Source organism: Podarcis muralis, chromosome 2 (assembly GCF_964188315.1).
Source record: "Podarcis muralis chromosome 2, rPodMur119.hap1.1, whole genome shotgun sequence".
Lineage (NCBI taxonomy): Eukaryota > Metazoa > Chordata > Lepidosauria > Squamata > Lacertidae > Podarcis > Podarcis muralis.
In genome coordinates this window covers 30,857,106-30,879,151 of record NC_135656.1, presented here as the reverse complement: position 1 = coordinate 30,879,151, position 22,046 = coordinate 30,857,106, and the positions used below count along the sequence as shown (strand labels likewise).

The 22,046-nt window shown below is 45.3% G+C and overlaps 1 protein-coding gene across 5 annotated transcripts in view; it reads right to left on the bottom strand.

Moving 5' to 3' along the window:
• Positions 1–16,049: 16,049 nt before the first annotated feature.
• The window catches only part of CYTH1 (cytohesin 1), a 57,771-nt gene continuing 51,774 nt past the window's right edge, over positions 16,050–22,046 (bottom strand). For 3 of the 5 annotated variants that reach the window (XM_028715341.2, XM_028715313.2, XM_028715350.2), the window contains exons 10-13: positions 21,179–21,257; positions 19,768–19,839; positions 18,678–18,832; positions 16,050–17,852 (exon numbers count right to left, since the gene is read on the bottom strand). In XM_028715341.2, the coding sequence (XP_028571174.1) occupies positions 17,774–17,852; positions 18,678–18,832; positions 19,768–19,839; positions 21,179–21,257 (385 nt within the window). In that variant the 3' untranslated portion in view covers positions 16,050–17,773. Of the gene's footprint in view, positions 17,853–18,673; positions 18,833–19,767; positions 19,840–21,178; positions 21,258–22,046 lie in introns of those variants that run through there. The other 2 variants (XM_028715330.2, XM_077924111.1) reach the window with 2 other exon arrangements.

The window sequence follows — 22,046 nt, the reverse complement described above, 5'->3', positions numbered from 1 at the left end:
GGAGCTCACCCCATCGTGGGGATTCGAACCGCCGACCTTCTGATCGGCAAGCCCTAGTCTCTGTGGTTTAGCCCACAGCGCCACCTTGGCAGTGCTACTTGTCTCCAAAAAGTAGCTTCCTCAGCACTCACTGTGCCGCCTCCTTCCCTTCTTATTCTCAGGCGAGACTTCAGGCTGTTGGTGGGTCCTGGTCCTTCAGGTGTTTCACAACCTGTATCTTGGCTTCCCTGCAAGGTTGAGAAAGTGGTAAGAGGATTTGGGATTGGGGGTTTCTCCAAGCTTCGTAACACAGTTGAGTGAATCAAACCCCCATCCCTACGCACACAAGCAGTTCTCCAAAAATAAATTATTTCCTTCAAAGATGGGTTCTATTGCCGACACATTGAATTAGCCCATTTATTTGCAAAGTTCTTTTTTAAAAATTACACAGATAGTGAGTGTACTCAGTTAGGATAGTGGTATGGGTGTGGTGTGGTGCGGGTGTGACATGCACTGGCTGGTTACCATTTGTGATGGGCTGCACAGGAAAGTCCATTGCTGTTGCTTCCACCTTAAAGGAGCAGAAGCTCATATGTAACAAAAAGGCCCACTCTGGAACCTGCTGGGTTCCTTCAGAAGAAAGGGGTATACATTGAATGGATAAATAATCCAAGAGTCAAACAACCAAATACAATGGAATTCTTTCATTATATAAGTTACCAAAAACATCGATAGGATGATTTCATTTCAAAGCGCAGCAGAGTGTATTTCCATCTAATGTTGCCCCAGGAAGTGTGGGCTAAAGAGCATTGTCTTTATGCTGTAGTTCTAAAAAGACCCATGCTAGAAAGTAAGCCCCACTAATATATTGGGGCTCATGAGTCTATAGCAGGGGTGGAGGCTGCGTGCCAGTGATGGGCAGTGTCAAAGACAAAAGTGAACAGAGCAATCAGTGTGAATTCCACAATTGTGCAGTAGCCTAGTTTCTTCACAGACACACTTTTTTGTCTATCCTCCATCCAGGCAAGCAAGAAGTATTATCAGAGTCCAAGGACACATTCCAGCCAGGGGGAAACAGGTTAGGAGGGAGGAAAGCACAGCTGGTGAGGGTTGTGGTTTGGAAGTATGGGTGTCCTGGAGATTATCACAAGGGCCAGACAGAGAGGGCTGGAGGGCTGCCCTTGGCCCCTGGACCAGAGGTTCCCCATCCATGATGTATGGAATGCTTTATGATCACCAGGAAAGAAGTGGGATGTAACCCCAACCCATCCTGCCCCACTTTGAACACAGTCGCCATAGCTGTTTCACTCTACCCTGTCCTTGGGAGACTCAAACCAGGAACACTCTTCTGCAGATTCACACTAGTGAACATTTTAGAATTTCATAAACTCAGGGATTACCAGAGCACCTGTTACCTGTTCATTTCTCAGTGGCTTCTGTCTCATCCCATTGCAGAAAACGGGCGTTTATAAGGCAGAAGAGGAAAAGCCGCAATCAGGATGGAAGGCTTTCTTTATTGAGGTAAATATTCACTCCAGTCTAGTATTTGACTCCCCCACCCCCAGGAGAGAAAACTCTGGGTACATTGAGTACCAAGACTGATGGAGATTCACCCAAATCAGTCTCCCTGGAAATAACAGGCACTTTTAGGAGGGTCATGTATTGGCATTAGCACTGAGATGCTAAGCCAGAAGAAATCAAGATAGGTTGTTAGACTACGTTTCTCAGAACACACAATGGCTCCGGAGTGTCTATCCTATTCCAGTGTCAAATCTTCATCAACACCTAAAAATAAAGGCTAGAAGGTTTAAGTTTTCCATAAAACGTGTTTTGGGCAAATTATGGCTTGAATAAAGCACTCCTAAATCAGAGTGGTTGACAGGTAGGAACTATGAGCTGGAAATTGCTGTTCCATGTTGCAGTCCAGGTATTAATTCATTGGCTGCTGTAATCACGCCATGATATTTCTTAGGGCTATGTGAAGCAACCCAAGCTGCTTCACTTCTGACTGTCCCCTATTCAGTTTGAATTGCTTCAGGAAGGGGGTGATATTGCACCCCAAATGGGAAAGCAAAATATTCACTAATTTTGGAATAGTTACACAGGTGCATAACACCTGCTGACATAGAAGGCCCACCCCTCCCAAAATGGGATGATCCCTGCCAAATTTGAGACACATAGATCTTGTGACTTTTCTGTTTCTAATAATAATAATAATCCAGAACAGTCATAACTTATTTGTAAAAAAATTTGAAAATAAAATGCAAAACCTATCCCAGAAAACACTATGGCCAGGGGACAACACACAATATGTATATATGCTTATGTGCATAGATGTATGTATATATAATGTTGGATTGGGAAGGATGGAAAAGAATAGAAAACAAACATGTAGTTTGATTATGAAGGATCTATGACTCATTGAGAGATGATACAAGTGTAAATAAAATGCAGAACACCATAGCCACATTTGGGAGAGGAAGGAAGTAAAACTGCCTTAGTGGCTATTATAACTGAAGACTAACAGTGACAACAAGTTCTATGTGTGCGTGTAGATAGATAGAGAAGGGTGAAAAAAGCAAATAGGTAGAAATGTTGGGTTAAGAGACAAGCTGAATCAAAATATCACAGCAAACTCCTTGTGCCATTCATAGTACTAGCCAAAGAGTGAGGGGGAAAGGCACTGGGACAAAGATACTAGGATTGTGGGGATGTAGGATAACATTCTACGTCTGGGTTTGAGGCTACGGGGAGCAAATACCAGTTCTATTACTCCCATTGACTCCATCATCGTGTTTCCCTTATTTGGGGATGTTTACATTTTTCCAATCATTTTGGAGACAGGTTACTTGGCTTAGATCACCTTTGCTTTGTAACTGAATGTCTCCAGAGCAGGGGGATCTTCTGCTCAGATCGCTTTGGGGGCAGAGCTGAGCCTTGGAGGGACCCTACTTTGATCCCGCCTCATCTTGGGATTTGGATGAAGTGGTTGCACAACCCTAGCTGTTAAAACAATTTGGGGGGATATTGCATCATGTGAACTACTTCCTTGTGTTTAATGAGGGAATATTGGCTTTGTAACCAATAATCTAAAAGACTCAAGGCAAAAACTGATATTACCCAAATGGGCGGGGTATAATGATGTTGTTGTTGTTGTTGTTGTTGTTATTAATAATAATAATTTTATTGGCTTACCTTTCAGTCTAGCTCACTCACTGTGTCCTTCCAAAAACAATAAAGCAACTATGCCTGAAAGCTCTACTTTCATGTACTAATTGAAATCCAGTGATAGAAAGCTGTTGTGCTGAATAGGCAGGAAGTATTCTTCCATAAGCTACAATATGCTGTAAGGCACAACAATTATTTTTTAGCTATCCCTGTGCTTTGCACTCCCAATGTAGGCTCCGTTCTATTAGATTTGCAAGGCGAGATATTGAGCAGAACTGCAATTTCTTTTCCAGGCCACCTTCCCAGGACCTGGGACCATTGATTTTGTGTTAAGTTCTGAGGTTCACATCATTCCAGACACTTTTCCATGTCCAGCCTGCCATGGAAAGCAATGCAAGGGGAAGGTGGTATGACACTCACCAAGGATGCTATAGCTCCTGCTGCTGAAGACATCCATGAGTGTAAACATGAGAGGTGCTCAGAAAACCATGCAGAGGAGTCAGAGTGGGTTGGGCAGAGAAATAATACTGCATAGAGAATGCACAGGTTCAACTTCAACTAACATGAAATGGGAGAGGGGTGTGGGGTCGTGGGGTAGGTGGGTGAAGATGTCAGTCAGGAACAGGAGACCTAAAGGAGGGTTGTGGGAAATGGGTCTGGTGGGTGAATGAAGCATATTGGGCATGAGACAGAGGGAGGGCCTGGTTATATAAAATTATGAACGATTAATGCAGCAAAGGAAAGTGCCTTTGTATTCCTCAGATCTCAGGATCAAAAGAAAGAGAAGCACTATGCTCTATAGGTCTTCACTGAAACTCTGTACAAGTATTTGAGCATTTGATGCACAATTCCTTAACCCGGATTTAAAATAGTTTAGCCTCATAGACTTTGATGGGATTAAATAGCCTCTAATCCAAGTAATTAATTATAGCTGGATTGTAAATCGTCATGTAAAATGACTGAGTTCAAAATGCACGTGAGTCACAGACGGAAGTGGGTGTCTTCTTTGGCTAGCTATTATCTCTTCGTTTTCGAGTCCCTTCTGCAAAATGGGGGTAACAATAAAGTGACTATATTTTGTGTGGCAGAAGTGAGCCCACCTGCTGTGGCTTTCGTGGCCTGATGATTTCTAGCTGTTCTTTCCCTGTTAACAAATAAAGGTTGTTTCTGGCATTCTTACCATCTTGCACTGGGTGAGATTTTTTTTGTGTTTTGAAGTGAACTGCCACTTGCTCCACTATCCTCCTATAGCTACTGTATGGGGAATGGGTGTCTGTTCTTAGGGTGTGTAGCAGGTTGGGTCATATGCCTATCATAACAAAAGGAGTAACACCTACCACAGTACTATCAGTGTTGTGAATATATGTCATTCAGTTGAACAGATTAGGTTTGTTAGTAAAGTGGATCTACAGACTGTCCTTCATACAGGCAGTTGCAGTGACTGAAGTACAAACCACCAGGGAGTTCTCTTGTAAAGGCCCATGAAAATGAAATAGGAGCACCACTGCCCTCTGCTGCTGCTCTTAATCATGGCAAAGGCATTTATACAGGTCAGCTGCCCAGTGTGTCTGTGCTAAACAGAATTCCAAGCAAAGAGACTGAAAGCTCATTTTGACTACATAATCTTAGAAGATGGTGTGGCTGTGAGAGGGACACAGGCTGTGACTATCATGAAAGGACCCTGCACTTCTGAATTTGGCACTAAGCTGCTGCCGCTACTCAAACTGCACGGGATGAGGCTCCAAAGGGGCAGCAGATGCGGGAGCATGTGAATTCCATGCTGGAATTTGTGGAGCAGCTGAGAAGAACAGGGGAGGAACTGAAAGACAATAATTCTGCAGCCCTATTGCTGAGAGCCAGTGTGGTGTAGTGGTTAAGAGCGGTAGACTCGTAATCTGGGGAACCGGGTTCGCTTCCCCACTCCTCCACATGCAGCTGCTGGGTGACCTTGGGCTAGTCACACTTGTTTGAAGTCTCTCAGCCCCACTCACCTCACAGAGTGTTTGTTGTGGGGGAGGAAGGGAAAGGAGAATGTTAGCCGCTTTGAGACTCCTTCGGGAAGTGATAAAGCGGGATATCAAATCCAAACCCTTCTTCTTCTGCACAGCCTTGCAGAATCATACAGGGCCGTGAGTGGTGCTACACAATGGAAGGAAATTGGTGTCATGACCCCTGAAACCCTCCAACACCGCAAGGGCTTATAAGGCTCTGGAGTTCTCTACATGTGGGTGGAGCCGGGAGGAACAATTCATTCGCTTAGTGCTATCCATGAGCCAGCTTCCAGGCTTCCTTTCCCTGTAGAATTCAGCATCAGACCTGAACAGGACAGGACTTTCTCTGTCTCTCATAACTCCAGAACTCGTGGATGTTCAATGAAGCTGAATGTTAGAAGATTCAGGACAGATAACACCTTGCTGGCTGCTATTCCTACTGCTGCTATCTCCTGCTAGGACTCATGGAAAACTTATCAGACAGCCAGCAAAATTTATCATCTATGCCTGGTTGACAATTTTATACAATTTTGTCTGTTTGCATGCACACACATGCAAGCAGCAGATTTCAACAGTTCACAATGCCTTGCATTGAGATTATACACACTGTACCCATGCAAGACAATACACCTCTCTTACTAACTCAGTTTATCTGGGAGTTGTTGGCATCCGTCTGTTTTGAAAGACAATGGGGTGCTCCTTCAGGGGCGAAGTCAAACTGCTGCACTAGCAGGATCGATGTGATCTTCTCAGGGCACAAGCCTGGGCAGTGTGTGTGGAGGTTCTGGGCTGCGCAGATGACAAGACTCTCAGCCTTGTTGATGTCGTTCAAAGGAAAGAAGAGCAATACATTTGTTACCAGCTTGGATGTTGGAGTTGCTGGAAAGAGGCAAGCAAGGCACCATACAACTGTCTTAGGGACTCCACTCTGGATTTATGTAGGGTTTACTCCTTACCCTTTTCTTTTCCCAAAGATGTTCTGCAAGGCAGTGGAGGTTTAGGGTCAGACTGTTCCTTCTGCTAGATGGGCTATCTTCCCAGGTTGATGAGTCCCATCTGCCCCTCACTTCTACCTACAGCACTTGCAGAAACAGCCTTCCTCACCATTGGACCCCCTGTTGGTCTCAATCCACCACAAGCCTGTCTTCGCCTGCCAGGGAAATCCCTAATTCACTGAGGGTTTGAGACCAATCTGCTACCCTCATCTGGTTTAGCTGGACTGTCTGAGCCGTTCCCAGGATGTGGTGGCTCTTGCATGCCGATAGCTTCTAAGAGCCACAGGGGACCAAAGGTGGACAAACTACCCCAGAAGGAGCATGAGCCCACCAGAGGTACTACCTTCTGAGTTGGCATGGTTAAGATTACAGTACTTTCAAAACAGTTCCTCCTGTTTGCATTATCTGGCTAGCTGCTTTTCCTAGTGCCCCTGTACCTGACTAGCTCTGCCCCTCCTAATCATCTTTGGCCTAGCAAGATGTTCCCCTCCTCTCTTTCCCCTCAGGTGGAGACCAAACCCTGTAATGAAGCCCATTACAAAAGGGCATTTGCTTCTGCATTGCTTCAGGCAGTGGCAGGAATGCAAAGCAGAAGGGGCAGGGTGCTGTTTGCCAGCATGCGCCACCTTCTTCTCCCTCCACTTCAGTCTAGACCTGAACCCATCCTTCAGATATAGCAGAGCACCTGTCGGCTTCAATTTGACCATGTGCTGGGAGGATGCTTTGGCCACTAAAGAACAATTGGCACATTTCCATCTGCATAAGGGCTTCCCAGACCATGTGGTTCAGCACCTTCCATGCTCAGTGACCTTTATAAGTACAGTTATTTGTGCTAATACTCTTTTTCAAGAAGCATGAATAGCCTTTGCAGAACTGATACTAACGACTTAAGTACTGTTACTTTGCTTTGTCTCCGAAGTTGTGTAGCTCTTTTGAGGCAAATCCCAAACTAGTCAATCACCTACTATGTGAATACCCTTGAATCTTTTCCATGTCTGGATCTTGACAGGTTCTCTTCTTCTAATACACCCTGATGAGGAAAGTGTTTACTTTCTCACGTCAAAATCTAGTGGTCAAAATCTAGTAGTTTGTTTGAAAACCATGCTTTATAACAACATCTAAATTTCATGGTCCATGAAGAAGTGGACATTGCTTTCACAAAAGTGGTTTAATACTAGAATTAAAATACAGAAGCCAAATCATGAAGTTACCTTAGAGAGAAACTGGGAGCTGCCATAACCTGTTCCCCATCTTCTTACATTTGGAGCCCCAGGCTCTCACCTGTTCCCTGTTCAAACAATCCCAGCATGCACCTTATCAGGATGTCTGTTCCTGCGCTCTCTTAAATGTTGTGTTGCTTGTGCCTCTCTGGTGACTCATCAAACTGTAATTGTTGGTTCTGAGAGCAATGAGTTCAAAGATGTGTGTAGATCAAAAAAGTGCAGAGCTTTTTAATATATGTGGAATTTTTAAACATTCATATTAAAAAACTCTGATTTACACACATCTTTGAGCTAAATTGCTCTCAGCGCTGATGATTACAATTTGTTATTTGAGAACTCTGTGCTTTGGAAACTCCCTAGGCAGAAAATATGCCCTACTTTTATTACAAAGCTGTGCCTTTTCAAGCTTAATTATTTAAATATCCTTCAAATGCATTATTTTCCTTTGCTTTAATGCTATGCACAGAGAACAATGTGCTAGCATATGCCCTCAAGCACTTGCCCTGTAAGACAACATTACTTGTTGCTTTACCAAATTAAAAATATGAATCTCGCTTTTGACACACCAACCACCAACTTCCAATAACAGAGCTAAGTAAGCAAGTGACTTGGCTTTCCAAACAGGCATTATTTTTACAGGCCCTCAAGCCAGTGGTTCTTGTATTGTTTTCCCCTTCCTCTCCCAAGAAGAATATTTGTATCTCACTTTTAGCATACTATTGATCCTTGTTCTGTCCAGCAGAGTCATTCAGCGTGCAGAACTGAACAGACGCTTTGCCATGCCTGGGTGACAGCTAGTGGGAGAGACTTTTGCATAATTGACCTTGAGATGATATCTGGGGCCAGCTGAGCTGAGGAGACACAATCTCCAGCCTGTATCTCTGCTCAGGTCTGACTAAGCCAGCAGAGGGAGCATTAGCTCTTTCTGCCCTGCTGCGGGCCTTTATTTTTCAGTGCAATGGAGGCTTCGGCCTGGTCCACAGTGCTGTTGGCAATGTCTGTGGGCAGCCTTTTGCAGCTGAATCGACCCCTCACATTTTAAATTTATTTTACACCCCTTCACATATGTCTTGAAGTTTCTTTCTGCATCAGCTCTGTGAACTTTGAGGTTATTTTTTTTGGGGGGGGGAATTGTGTGGGTTTGCTTCCCCCCACAGCTTTTTTCTGCTCCCATAGCCCACCCAGTTCTGGGAGTGACCAGAGCCCCTTTAAGCGGGGCCATTTGTGTAAGATACTTTTATGTGGTTGCCATCTAGTGGTTCCTAAAGGCAAAAGTTGAGGAAAATATTGGCCCTGAGCATGCAGGAGGCCTCTGTTCTGGGGAGTGGTCCTAATGTGGATACCTGGCTGAAGGTTGTACGTATAACAGAAACCAAGTAGGGCAACCAGTTACTGTTCATCTTATAGGTGTAGCCCGTATACATTATAAACCAGGTATTTATCACCTTTATCTCCTCATGGTTTAGAAGTGTGTGTGTCATCCTGGTATTTCTGCTTTCTCCCTTTTTTGTCTTGGTATATGGTATACAGTGGTATATGGAAGATGGTTTTAAGGACGTTATTTTTCTGCACCATCTATCTCTTTCTAGAAAATACCACAGGCATCATTTACTTCTTCACAGATCAAGAGCCCTTCTGTACCAAATGTTATGTTGCTACCACTTTGAGCTCTACAGGGGAGGATTATTTCAGCAATTTTGAGTAGCTGAAGGTACTTGTTTTCAAACAAGCAGTTTCCTCAATGATTACTAAGTCACATCTTTCTGTTTCCATTCTCAGGTGAGACTTCAGGTTAATTCAGATGGCCCCTGGTTATACTATGGTTGCCACTTGAGAAAGTGGTAAGTGGACTGGAGATTTTAGAGCATTCTTCACACTGCAGAGGAAGTCAAAGCTGTTTGTGCACAAGCGGTACGTGTTAATTTTTCTCACACTTGCTACATTTTCCTCCGAGCTGCGCTTCTGTTGTAGAAACACTGGATTGACCCAGCAGTCAGCCTGCAAAATACATTTCTTCCCGCAGGTGCCATGCTCATTTGCTGTTAAGATTGCTGTGTGGCCTAACAGTGTCAACCAACCACTGGTTACTTTTTGTGAAGTGAAGAGTAGGGTCAGAGGAGCATATTGATGCTTCTCTGTCATGGATGAGCAGAAGGGCAGATGGAGGACCTAGTCAAGGGAGAAGGAACATCTCTATTCGGCTGTTTTATGTCAAATTGTGTGAGGCAAAAAATTGGGGCTACAAATTCACTCTGCACTGCTATCCACAGCGGGGGCATTCTCTAAACCTAAGGCTGCCCCATGAGATGGTTCCTGTTTACATTTGCAAGATTCCCCCCTGCAAAAGTGCTCCTAAATTTGCAGGCAGTGTCGGGAAGGGCCTCTTAGGGCATGATGGTGGAGATGGTGTAAGTAGTAGGAATGGAAATTAGCTCTTGGCAATAGAAGAGGAGGAGTTTGGATTTGATATCCCACTTTATCACTACCTGAAGGAATCTCAAAGCGGCTAACATTCTCCTTTCCCTTCCTCCCCCACAACAAACACTCTGTGAGGTGAATGGGGCTCAGTGGCGTAGGGTGGGTTGTCAGCACCCGGGGCAAGGCAAGTAATTTGCGCCCCCTAACCCGTGGATTTGCGCCCCCTAACCCTAACCCCCAGATGTTGCGCCCGGTGCGGCCGGCCCCCCTGCACCCCCCACGCTACGCCACTGATGGGGCTGAGAGACTTCAGAGAAGTGTGACTGGCCCAAGGTCACCCAGCAGCTGCATGTGGAGGAGCGGAGACACGAACCCAGTTCCCCAGATTACGAATCTACCGCTCTTATTATTTTTTTTTTATAATAATTTTTATTGAGTTTTACACACTTTAAAGACACACAATCCACAACATACAACATGGACAAACAAACACAAACACAAACATGTATAATTTCATATCCTTAACTTCTTAACCCTCTTTGCAGACTTCCCCTCCCCTCCCCTTCTTGTATCCCAGTTCCAATATCTAGTTCAGCAAGTTCTTATTAATTTAACTTATATACTTAACTTTCAAAATTATATATACTTAATTTTTTACCTTATACATTTTCCCCATATAATTGGTTTGGGCACAATACCCCTCCATACCTTCTTTTCTAAGGTCGACCCAAGTTCCCTTCCAATGATTTCCCAACTTTCGTAGTGATACCAAATTACAGAAACATTAAATTCTAGTTCTATATCCCAACTTTCCTCCCCCCGTTCCCGGTTTTGGTCCCCAAAGAATGTCCATTATCCTGTCGGTTCTCAGCCTGGATCCCACACGTCCGAGGCTCTTAACTCCCTCTCACTCCCTCTCAGCCGGTTTTGTTGACAGTCCTTTATCTTGAACCTCATGTCTCGAAAAAGCTCGGTCCCAATAGGATCTGCATTTCCTCCAACCAGATTTCCATACTCGAAAGTGGAGCCCAGGTAATATTTCATATTTCTTTTAAGTCCAATAGTCCCAAGTAGTCCAAAGGCCCCATCTTTCGCATTGTGCAACTTTATAATCCCAAGGTCTTCCATTCTTCCCATGAAGAAATTTCTACAGTCCTCCTTTTCAGCTTCAAAGCAAATTTCTGTCATCCAAAACTTGTTTCCCTTATAATCCATTTTCAAAAGCTTTTGGTTGTCCTCTTTCTCTGCCAATTTTCCAACTCCTCCTTCTTCCTCCTTAGAAACAACATCTTTATTTTCTTGTTCAACTGCCAGAGTATTTCGAATCAATTCCTTTGTGCAGTCAGCAAGTTTATCTACTTTAAGGCTCAAGGTCATAACATCTGCTGTGAAGGCATTTTGCTGTTCTTGTAATCTTCCCACAAAGTAAAACATTCTCTGTAGCTCTGCCTGTATTTTTCCATCTTCTGCCATTGTAATGTCTCTAGTTCCCCTCTAGAGGGATTTGGTTACTTAGTATTTTTCCTCCAACAGTCCAGTTACTTTATTTATTTTGTTTCTTCTTTGTTTCCAACGGCTCAAAGCCAAATGCAACACAAATAACCAGCCAAAGTATCAATATGCAGCTTTTTCTTGTTTGACAGTTCGTTTGACAGCTGTCAAACTCCTTATAACTCCACGGCCAGCACTTTCATGGAACCCTCCCAGGTTTCAGGGGGGGGGGGGGTTGCCAGTCAATTTGTCTTCCTTTCTTAAAGTAAAGGATTATTTTCCAAATCGTGGAATTAATAACGTTCGTTTCACACAAAAAAACCCAGAGTGTTCTTTCGACCTCATTTATTTAACTCTTGCTTCCGAATATCTACATGAGTGGGGGGGCGGACTTCCTTTTGACACCTCCCCCGGTCGTACCGAATTTCAGAAAATTAGGAAAAAATTTAAATCCAGATTTCTTGTTACTCACGGGTTGTTGCTTTACTGTTCCAAATTCGAGGAAGAAAGTCAACGCTCTCCAGCCATGGCTTGCGGCTTCGCTCCGTGGAAATTGCGATCTGCTCCCAGCACCACGCCACTCACCTTCCCCCACTCCAAAGCCTTTAAAAAGGCTTCTTCGCGGGTTGGGGGGGCGCAAATGGTGCCCACTGAGCCGCTACGTCCACAGGCTTCAGCGCCTGTGGTTTTTAAGGGCCCCCGCGTCGCCGTCGCGACAGGACCCGTCTCCCACGGAGCCGATTCTCTCCGGAGCTCGGAGAGAATCCGCCATTAGCTGTTGGCGTTAACCCGGAAGTCCCGAATCTACCGCTCTTAACCACTATGTCTCTCTGTATAAGTTTCCCCCCCAGCTCTACTTCTCCAGATCCATGGCTGGTCCTATTATTAGACAGAATGAGGCAACTTCCAATACTATTCCCATTGAGCCTCCCCAACCAGTCCCATCCCCTTAAACTTGCAAAGAGTGCCCCAAAAGAAGGTATGGCTGGAACATTCAATAGGAGCATACCATAGTTCAAGATTTTGCTGCAAGTCACACTAGTTCATACTATTAAACCTTCATAATCTTGAGTTTAGAAGCAGAGCAAGTTAGCTGTGCACTTCCCTTTGCAGGAAGCAGGAATTTATAAAGTGGAAGTGGACAAACTATCAGAGAGAGGGAAAGGCTTCTTTATGGAGGTAAAACCCCTTGCTCCACTGAGACTATTTCACACACAGCAAAATCGAGGTGCATTGGGCACTGAAAATGTATCACATTCAGGAATTATATTGTTACAGGCCACCCCAATCTCTGTCAGGCAGTAGCAAGAGATTCCTGGGTTTGTGTTCCTTTGGAATGAGGCACAATAGAGACTAGTGTCTTTAAGAAATATGGTTTATTTTATACATGTTTACAGCTGAAGCCTTCAGTGGTGGGGGTGCAGAACAACACATCCCAAGACTATCTCTCGTTGCTCCTCTTGTCAGCAGCTTGGGTCCAAAGCAGCAGCCAGTCATGCTTCTCGGTGCAGCCTTTTCCAGCCAGCACACTTCAGAGCTCCACCCATTTCTTGCTCCTCCTTCCCAGAAAACCCTGTTCCCCAAACCTCTGTGGTGACATCACACCTGTTTCTCTGGCAATCTCCCCCTCTCAATTCTGCTAAGTAACACACAGCTGGAGAAGGCACGCCACCCCTTTCCATGTCTGACTCTGAATATCTGACCTTTCATCAGGGTATTAATGATTCTGCCTTTGTTCTTTGAAGTCAAAGCAGCTTCCTGGGGGATTGGCTTAGAGAGGTGCTTAACAAACCCCACATATATAAATTTTAAAAATTATGGAGAACCTGGCACCGGGAGTGATGTAGATTGGGAGGGGGGACTGTAGTTCACTGGTAGAGCATCAGCTTTGCATGCAGAAGCTCCTAGGATCAATCACCAGCATCTCCAGGGAGGTTGGAAATGCATGTGAATTACTTTCAAATCACCATGTAATTTCCAATCTAAGACATTTTCAGGCCTTCCATCAGATATCTAGACAATTTAGGGCAAAACCTGGTGCAGTAAAAGGCAGCAAATATTTTTCTTGTTTTCAAACTAGCTCAATCTAATGTCCTTTTGAGGGAGCGGTAATGAAAAATAACAGCTTCCTAAAAATAATATAGCATTAAGAGGCGCATAACTGCATAAAGTATTCTGCCATTAGGCACCACTACTGAAAAATGCAATCATTGTTGCTTGGATAGCTTCGTGCTGCCCATTTTTCACTCTTTGTAAGACTAATTGCAATTTCTTTTCCAGGTCACCTTCCTGGGACTCCAGGGCACAATAACTACATATTCACCCCAAAGGTACAGATCCTCCCGGACACATTTTTCTGTGCAGACTGCAACGGAGAGGAATGCCATAGGAAGCTGGTTTGAAACCCACTGTGGCTCCTGCTGCTGAAATCATCCATGATGGAAGAATAAGAGGCACTGAGAAGACCATACACAGGACCAGGTTGGCAGAGAGAGAACCTTGTGCGGAGAGAGTGTACAGGTCTCGCTGTTAGACAAACTAAATTGGTTTGGTGGTGGGGATATGATGTCACAAGCTGGAGAAGGATGCTAATCAGGAGCCCTGAAAGAGGACTAGATAAGAGTAGAAGTGGAAATGGTAGTGGAGAACAAGTAGGGACTCATTCTACAGTATTTTCAGAAGCAACAGTGATGCCATGGATGTCGGCCTAAAGCATGGCTTAGCTTGGAAGCAAACTCCCAGTGTTCTTAAGGGGGCACTGCAAAAGGAGGGGACAAGTTATTAAGGCACCGTTAAAGTCTTCTTTGGCTAAAATAAATTATCTGGGAGAGAGGGTTCCTGGTTTCCTTTGATCTGCACCTCCCCATGACCCCAAAGCATCCACCCTTCCTCCTTACTCCCCTAAAAGCTGAAATAGCAGCATTGGAAGATGCCCTCCCCATACTACAGTGCCAGAAGGACCAAGCACCACTGCTCTTTCAGTCCTGATGTGGTACTGAGAGCATCTAGAAAGAGCACTTCCTCCACTTACTGCTACCACTGCCATAAAAATGAGGAGAATCCTCTTTCCCGCCCATAGAGGCCAGGCAGGGACCACATATTAGGCAAGGTGAACCCCCACCCCTTGCTTTGGATATCAGAGAAAGGGGTGGAAGATCATGAGAAGCATGAGCATTGCTAACATATTCATCCCACCTATGACTTAATCAAACCAGGTTACCCACTACCACCACAGATAGCACATTGATTCTTATTTACATTTTGTGGGCACTGAAAACCATTTTGCAAAGCTGCTATAAACTTACATTCCTTAAGAATAACAGCCTAGAGTGTTAAGAGATTATTTAAGGTAAGGTAATTTCTGCAGATAAGCATTCCTTTTCCCCTACAAACCCAAATGTGATACCTTGGTGCCATCTGCTGGTTGCTGCTCAGGCTGCATGAGTTTGAAAAGTTGAACCAATTTTAGCAAGAGAGGGATCTTTAAAAGAAATATAGTGGACCCGAGCAGAATTTTGAAGTTCTTACTAAGAACCCATGCAGGAAATTAGCCAAAGTTCAACCCCACTTGCTCCATTATCAGGAAGAGCTGCGGTGATCAAGAAAGTCTGCATTAGATACACCACCTTTGTTCTGCTAATGTGTATTTTGAATGCAATTGTCTGACTGATTAATTCACTTTTGTAGAATCTGAGACACACTGGAGGTGAACACCTAAGTTTTGCTGGATGTTATTTAGACAAAGCAATTGTTGCCTATTTTTGGAGGTAATCCTGTTATTCTGTAAGTATACAGTGCTACTAAGATTTTAAAGCTTTATAATAGATAGAGGTCAACTGGCATGTAAACCCCATCTAGGCACATCCCCTGAGACAGCTTTAAAAATCCAGAATCTGATGAAACAAAAACTGATTTTGCAAAGCCATGCAGGGGAAAGGCATAGACATAACACTATCTTAACATTATGCTGGTTTGTGACGAGGTGGGTTCAGTGTAGGCATGCTTACATTTTACCCACAAGTGGGTTGCTCTTGTTGTTCCCCAAACATAACAACATGCAGGTTCCACAGCTTGTGTACACTACTGTACTGTGGAGATGCAAACCCAAATCATCCACAGACTAGGGGCCCCACTGTAGCCTGCTGTCTTATCCCAAATCCACCAGGGTCTTCTCTAAGCCCCTCTCAAAAAACAACAACCTGGGCAGTATCCAGTTAAATAATTGTACCTGTGCAAGGATTTCTGCTAGCACAGTGGGACTTCCACTCCCATCTCCCCACCCCCAAACACACAATCCCCAAGCTCTGCTCCAGAGGGTTAGGAGATTTTCCAGAACATGTTTGGGGAAAGAACTTTCTGTTGAGCAAGGAGAATTTGTTGCCCTGTTTGCCTCAGTGCGAGCTTGAATACAACCCACTGTAACCTCATTTCCTAATGTACGCTTTATAACCTCTTTGCATCTGGCTACTGATAGCAGGTAGCTATCAGTAACCAATGTCAATGCTGGGAAGCCAGATGAATGCTTTACATTCTGGTCCCTTAACTTAAACCAATCTTACCAGCAGCTTTCCCTGGCAGATAAAGAAAAATTAAAGCTGGGGAGGGAAGCCACAATGAAACCCTTCCTCAGTATGGCTACAGAAATGTCCTCAATCTCACAGATCTAAATAGACTGGCCCAAGGCCCCTGAATTGCTTGATGTAATGCTACTAACCTCAAATAGGAAAACCACATAAATGTAGATCACAGAGACAGAGGCAGCCAAAGAAGGGCATAGAGCCAAGTGTGAGATCAACATTTATTTGCTGCAGTTGCTCTGTGCTAGTTCACAAGGTTGTGGCAACAAAAACCCAACAATGGGGTGGAAAAGGATTCAACACAAAAAACTGTAACCAAACTTTTTGACCAGGAGTAACTTCCACCTTCCTCCCGCAACCCCCTTGCTTCCCGCCCCCCCTTGTGCCACAGCATTTTTTTTAGAATTCTGCTATGTTTCACAGAAAACAATCCTCTTATTTAAAAACAAATACAAAATAATCTAAAAGGAGAAAAATCTATACAGAGAGTATGTACATCTCCGATAAATAGATTAATACTGAGCTGGGGAAAACTGGAGCTTTTCCAAGGCGCATAATGAAATCAACAGTTGGGGAAAACCGTCTTCTTACGGCCTACCCCAGCTCAGTGCTCCAGGCATAAGCCATCATCTCATACCCCACCCACCCTGGGCTTCCAATGGTTCCCCAGCAACCAATCATCTGCTTGTGCTTCAGAGCCAAGAAGTGCCCCCACTGTCCAGGACAGCCTTCATCCCAATCCATCCACTCCCTCTACTGAAAAGTGCAACTGTAAGAAGATAGCCTATGTCAAAGAATCCAGAGCCAGCCTGTTTCAGCTTCTTTCTTCAGGGTAGCGGGGAATGGTGCAGGTCTTTTCTCTTCAGCTCTGCCTGCTCCCGATTGCAATGTTAAACAAACAAACAAAAAACGGAGGAAGCTCTGGCTGCAGGGATAAATTTTTGTGCCCAGTTGCTGGGTGAGAGGGTTTCCCAGCAGCCACTGGCAAAGGGGTGAAAAGCCTCCCTGTAAAGCATCCTGCCCACCCACAACCACATGCATGCCGCTAGCTCACAAGAGCACTGCCTTCTCATCTGGGCAAGGTTGCTTGAGTGAGCCCTCTGCTGGCCTCATTCCTGCTTCACATACGAGGCAGCCTAAGTCAGTGCCCTCTAGAACGAGGGCAGGGGAAATCCTGGAGGTGGCAGCCTTGCTATTCATCATGCCAGCTGTTGGGACTGACATTCTTGGTTGCTTATTACTCAACGTGGTTAATAAAACACCTTGCGACAGAGAACCCTGGAAATTAAACATGAAAGAGCATACAGCTCAACTGCTTTGGGGGAAAGAAGCCATTGGGCTTACCTGTCCAAAGAACAGGGAGCAACATGGCGATGCAGAGGGCCACAGGGATCTCTCTGCTTCAGTGCTAGAGAGCCATGCCCCCAACCTCTGCTGCAGACTGATCTATGCCTTTGGCAGTTTGTGGTCCATTCCTGATTCAGGGTCTCGGAGAGTATTAGGCCTAAAGCCTGGTACAGCCGACACTTCTCGCTGGCAGCTTGAATAGGTCTGCCTCACCATCGGCACAGGCAAGGAACAAGTCAGCCACGGTAGCAGAAAAGACCCCAACAATTCTTCTCTTCCTGCCACTTGGGCTACCAGTGACGTGGTTTGGCTTCAAGCTGCCCAGCTGAGGGGCTGGCAGGGAGATGGCATTCTTGCAAATTAAATAAGTCAGTGAGAGCTGGTGGTTGCCATCAACATAGCCTACCCCCCGCAACTCTTCCTGCCCCCAAACCAGAAAAGAATAGCAAAAGCTGAAGCTAGTCCCCCCTCGGGGTCATAATGCAGAGCAGGCGGGTCTGTGTCGTCTCGCTCCTCTTCCTCTCTGCCAGGAGACGGAGAGGCAACAGCTGCCAATGTCACTGCTACTCAACAAAGCCATGTGGCTAATGTCTCTTGGTGGAGGAGACCTTCTTCTTGCGTGCAGCAAGCATCTCGTAGAATGGATCCCGGCTAATTGCAGCTCTGAAGAGAGACAAGTGGGAGGTGGGTGGGGGTGGAGAGAGAGAGAGAGAGAGAGAGTGAGTAAAAAAACCCACAAAGTGTTAAGGGAAATCCCCAACTGATTGGAGATGCCACCCAGCACATAATTATAGGATCAGTCCACCCCCTTAGCGACTGTTTCTGGAAGGAAGCATTATTTAGCTTGAAGAGGGAGCAGGAAGATCAAGGGGACTGCACTTCATTAAGGGCTGCCCTATTTCCCCCTCATAACCCACAACCCACTGGCAAATCTCAACCAGGGAGCTATAGAGAGGCCCCATTCTCAGCTGCTACATCTCCTCCACAAAATTCCAGGTGCCCACCTAACCAGAGTTGCCCCCCCCCCACCTCCCTCACAGTGAGGAAATCTAGAGGAATGGGAAATAATTCTTTTCATGGGAGGGGTGTTTACAGCTACTCCACCCTTTGCCCATGTAAGCCTTATAAGAAGCTGCTGCAGGAGAGGGACTGTGAGCTACATCATGGGAGGCATATTTCTAGGGCTAAGGCTGAAACTGAAGCTCCCTTGTTAATTTGGGCTATTGGATGTACATTTTTAAGTAATCTTTGATATATTTATAAGCGCTGGAATGTGCTTTTTGAGGTTTGTTATTATGAAATTGTTTTGTAGTATTTGTTTGAAATGCACCTTTGTTTCTTTGTCGTAGGCCAATTTGAGCATTTGTGTGTGTGCAGAAAAGCAACATACAAATGAATGAATGAATGAATGAATGAATGAATGAATGAATGACACATTGCTCAAGCAAACTACCCAGATCCCTTCACATCATTCCTGCCCCTCCTCACTTGATGCATTTCATCCACTCTTCCTTCTCCTCTGGGGTGGGTGCAGAGATGCGGTAGACAGTGTGGTTCCCTTCCACCACACGCCCGTCTGCCTCAGTCTTGCAAGCCTTGATCACCTGGTCCTTGTTGTCAGGGATATACAGCTCGAAGCAGTTCTGCAAGAAGAGAAGGATAAACAGAACTGATTTGTGGCCAACACCAGCTCAAACTTTCTGCATATTCCAGGGATTTCCCAGACATCCTTCAAGAGCAGGAATTACAGGATTTTCGACAGCAAGTAACCAATTCTCTGGTATGACTTCCTGACAGCAATGCAACACTCTGGGAAGGCAATTCTCATCAAGGGCCTACAATTCCACTAGCTGGATCAGCATTCCTGGCCAGAACGACTTGATAGAAATCACTGGCAAGCTGTCTGAGGATCAGACGTAATTATGAATAAGCCTTTTACCCACACATGCAGCCCCATTGCTCCTCAAGAAAGCAAACTAGAAATATCACTGATTAACCACAGTTTCCCCATTTCATCCAAACAAGGAAACTATGGGTGGAGACTTTTTGGTTGGATTGATCACAAAGCAGAGGAAGGAGCGAACTAGCTGTGAACAGGAATGGAGCTTTTTCCTATCTGGGCTATTTAAGCTCTGATAGCATTATCCAAGTGCAGTCACTAACAGCTCAGATGCTACAGGGTGGAGACCTCCAAAAGACAGTGCATATCCTGCACTGCAAAAGCACAGAAAATAGTACTTTTTGTGCAGGTTTAACATCACCTTGCAAACATCAACATCCACTTAAACACATCAAGCATTTTGCTCTTAGGGCAGAAAAGATGAGTCAAGTCTCAAAAGCCTGGCTTATCCCTGCGCAGGATTTTTCTGTAGCCAGCTGGGTGTCCTTGCATAGCTTTGCCTCTTCCCCCATGGCAGAATCAGACTCGACTCTACAAAAGTAGGCAAGCTTAGTTAATGATTTGCATAATTCAGTTTTTCTTGGTACCATCCTTTTCTTTCTTTTTACATGCACACAGTATCCGCAGCCTAGGCTCCCCCCAGGTAGGAAGTGCTCTCCAGCACTGGCATTTACTCACGGGCTTCTTGGAATCTTCAACCTCACGGATACTCAGATTCTCCAAGGGAATGATGCCTCGTGGCTCCTTGTCCTGCAAGACGACAATTTGTTAATTCAGACACATCCAGGCTGGTTCATTCTGACAAAATATTACAGGTTATTCCATCCCAACATTGAACAGGAAGAACACTGCTCTCAGAAGGATTCATCCTTAATGCTCATTTGAAAGGAGTAGCCTACTGTTGCAAACACAACCATGGCATCTGACAGACTTAACAGCTTTATTAGGGCATTCGCTTTCATGGGTCCACAACAGAATGCGCTGCACCCAATATATATCCTTGAGATGTCTGATTTGGCCACAGTGGCACATGCCTCAGTTGCATCCCGTTTCGATTACTATAACACACTCTACATGGGGCTACCTTTGAAAAGTGTCCAGAAACTTCATCTGGCTCAAAGAGCTGCAGCCAGATTGTAGACTGGGGCTGCTTATAGAGAGCCCCTTGTTACAACAGGTCTACTGGCTACCAGTCTGTTTCTAGGCACAATTCAGAGTGCTGCTTATATAACCTATAAAGCCCAATACAGTTTAGGTCCTAGCTATCTGAAAGACCGCAATCCCTCATACAAACCTGCCCAGGATCTGAGATCTTTGGGGGAGGCCCTTCTCTCAGTCCCGCCACCCTCACAGGCACCTTTGGGATGTGGGAGAGGACCTTGTGGTGGTTGCTCTCGGACTCTGGAACTCCTTCCCTAGAGTAGTTTGACTGGCTCCTTCCTGGCTGTCCTTCCGCCAGCAGCTGAAGACTTTCTTGTTACAACAGGCTTTGGGCAACTGACTTGCTTTTAATGAAAGGGCTGGTGCCATGCTTTTTTCAAAGTAATTATCTGTACCTTTCTAATAATATATAGTTAGTTTAGATAGTTAAACAAACCTTTATAGTTTTAAAACTAACTGTTTTTTAATAATTAAGAGTTTTTCTTCCTATGTTTTTAGCTGTTCTTATTGTAATGTGTAAGCCACCTTGAATCCTTGTCAGAGGGAAAAGGTGGTATGTGTGTATATATGAAATAATTAAAGCCAAGTCTGCAGTACCTCTACACCAGGCTCCCTCAGCCTTGGCCCTCCAGATGTTTTTGGCCTACAACTCCCATGATCCCTAGCTAGCAGGACCAGTGGCCAGGGATGATGGCAATTGTAGTCTCAAAACATCTGGAAGGCCAAGGTTGAGGAAGACTGCTCTACACCATTCCCACACCAATCAGTAAGAGCTCAGCTATGCAGTTGACACCAGATAACCCATGTCCTGGGCTCTTACATGAGCCTAAGACTACATACCATAGTCCATCTTTCAAAACTGCACATTAGCAATCCCGCCATGGGATCATGTCCGTGGACACTTACGAGAGCACCCTGTGCCACTCACCGTGGTGTACTCAAAGTAGTAAAGGCAGTTGTCTGTCAAGATGAACCAGCGCCGTTTCCACGTCTTCACCCGGCCACCTGCGCAGAGAAGAAGCAAGCTTGACAATGCATGCCCAGGCCGAAAGGAGGGTGCTGGGCACAAGAGCAGCTAAGGCAAAGGCAGAGCTAAGAGCCTACAGGCACAAGTAGGCAATGTAAGAGAGCGAGTGGCGTCAGCAACGCAAGCAGAGCCAGAGCCAGCCACACACCACAGCAGCAGCAGCAGCCAGTGGCTACATGGTGAGCATAGCAGCTGAAGGGGGCAGGCGGAAGGCAGAGGTGGTGGTCATCAAGAGAAGTGCCCTGCTGCATATACTATGGAGCAGACATGGATCTGCCGACATGCTGGGGAAGGAAGAGGCATCAGTGTCCTGCTAGTGCTGGGATCTACTTAGGCTCTTTATGGACAAAGCCAGTAGCTTAGTCAGAGTCTGAGCTCCATGGGACTCTGTTTGCCCTGAGGCTACCCAGGCATCCTGCCTCATAGCCAGCTCCAACTAATTTAAAAAGAAAGGCACACCAAGAGTCTTCCCAACAGACAACACAGTCTTTCTCAGCTATGGGTTCTTGTCCCTGAGACTTGCCTGCCCAGGTACATACAGTTCCAGGCAAGAAGCAGAGCTTAACAGCAGCTTCAGGATTAAAAAGGGATGAGTATTAAAACTACGGGAACCGGCTATTCCCATTCCTGCCCCAGTGTGGCTTTTAAGTTGGGCCTCCAGAGCTCCACCCAAAAGGCGGGGTGGGGCCTGAGATACAAACATGACCTGAAAGTCTTTTCTGTATCAGCCCATCTCAGAATAAAAGTTCAATGGAATCCCGCTCTGGTG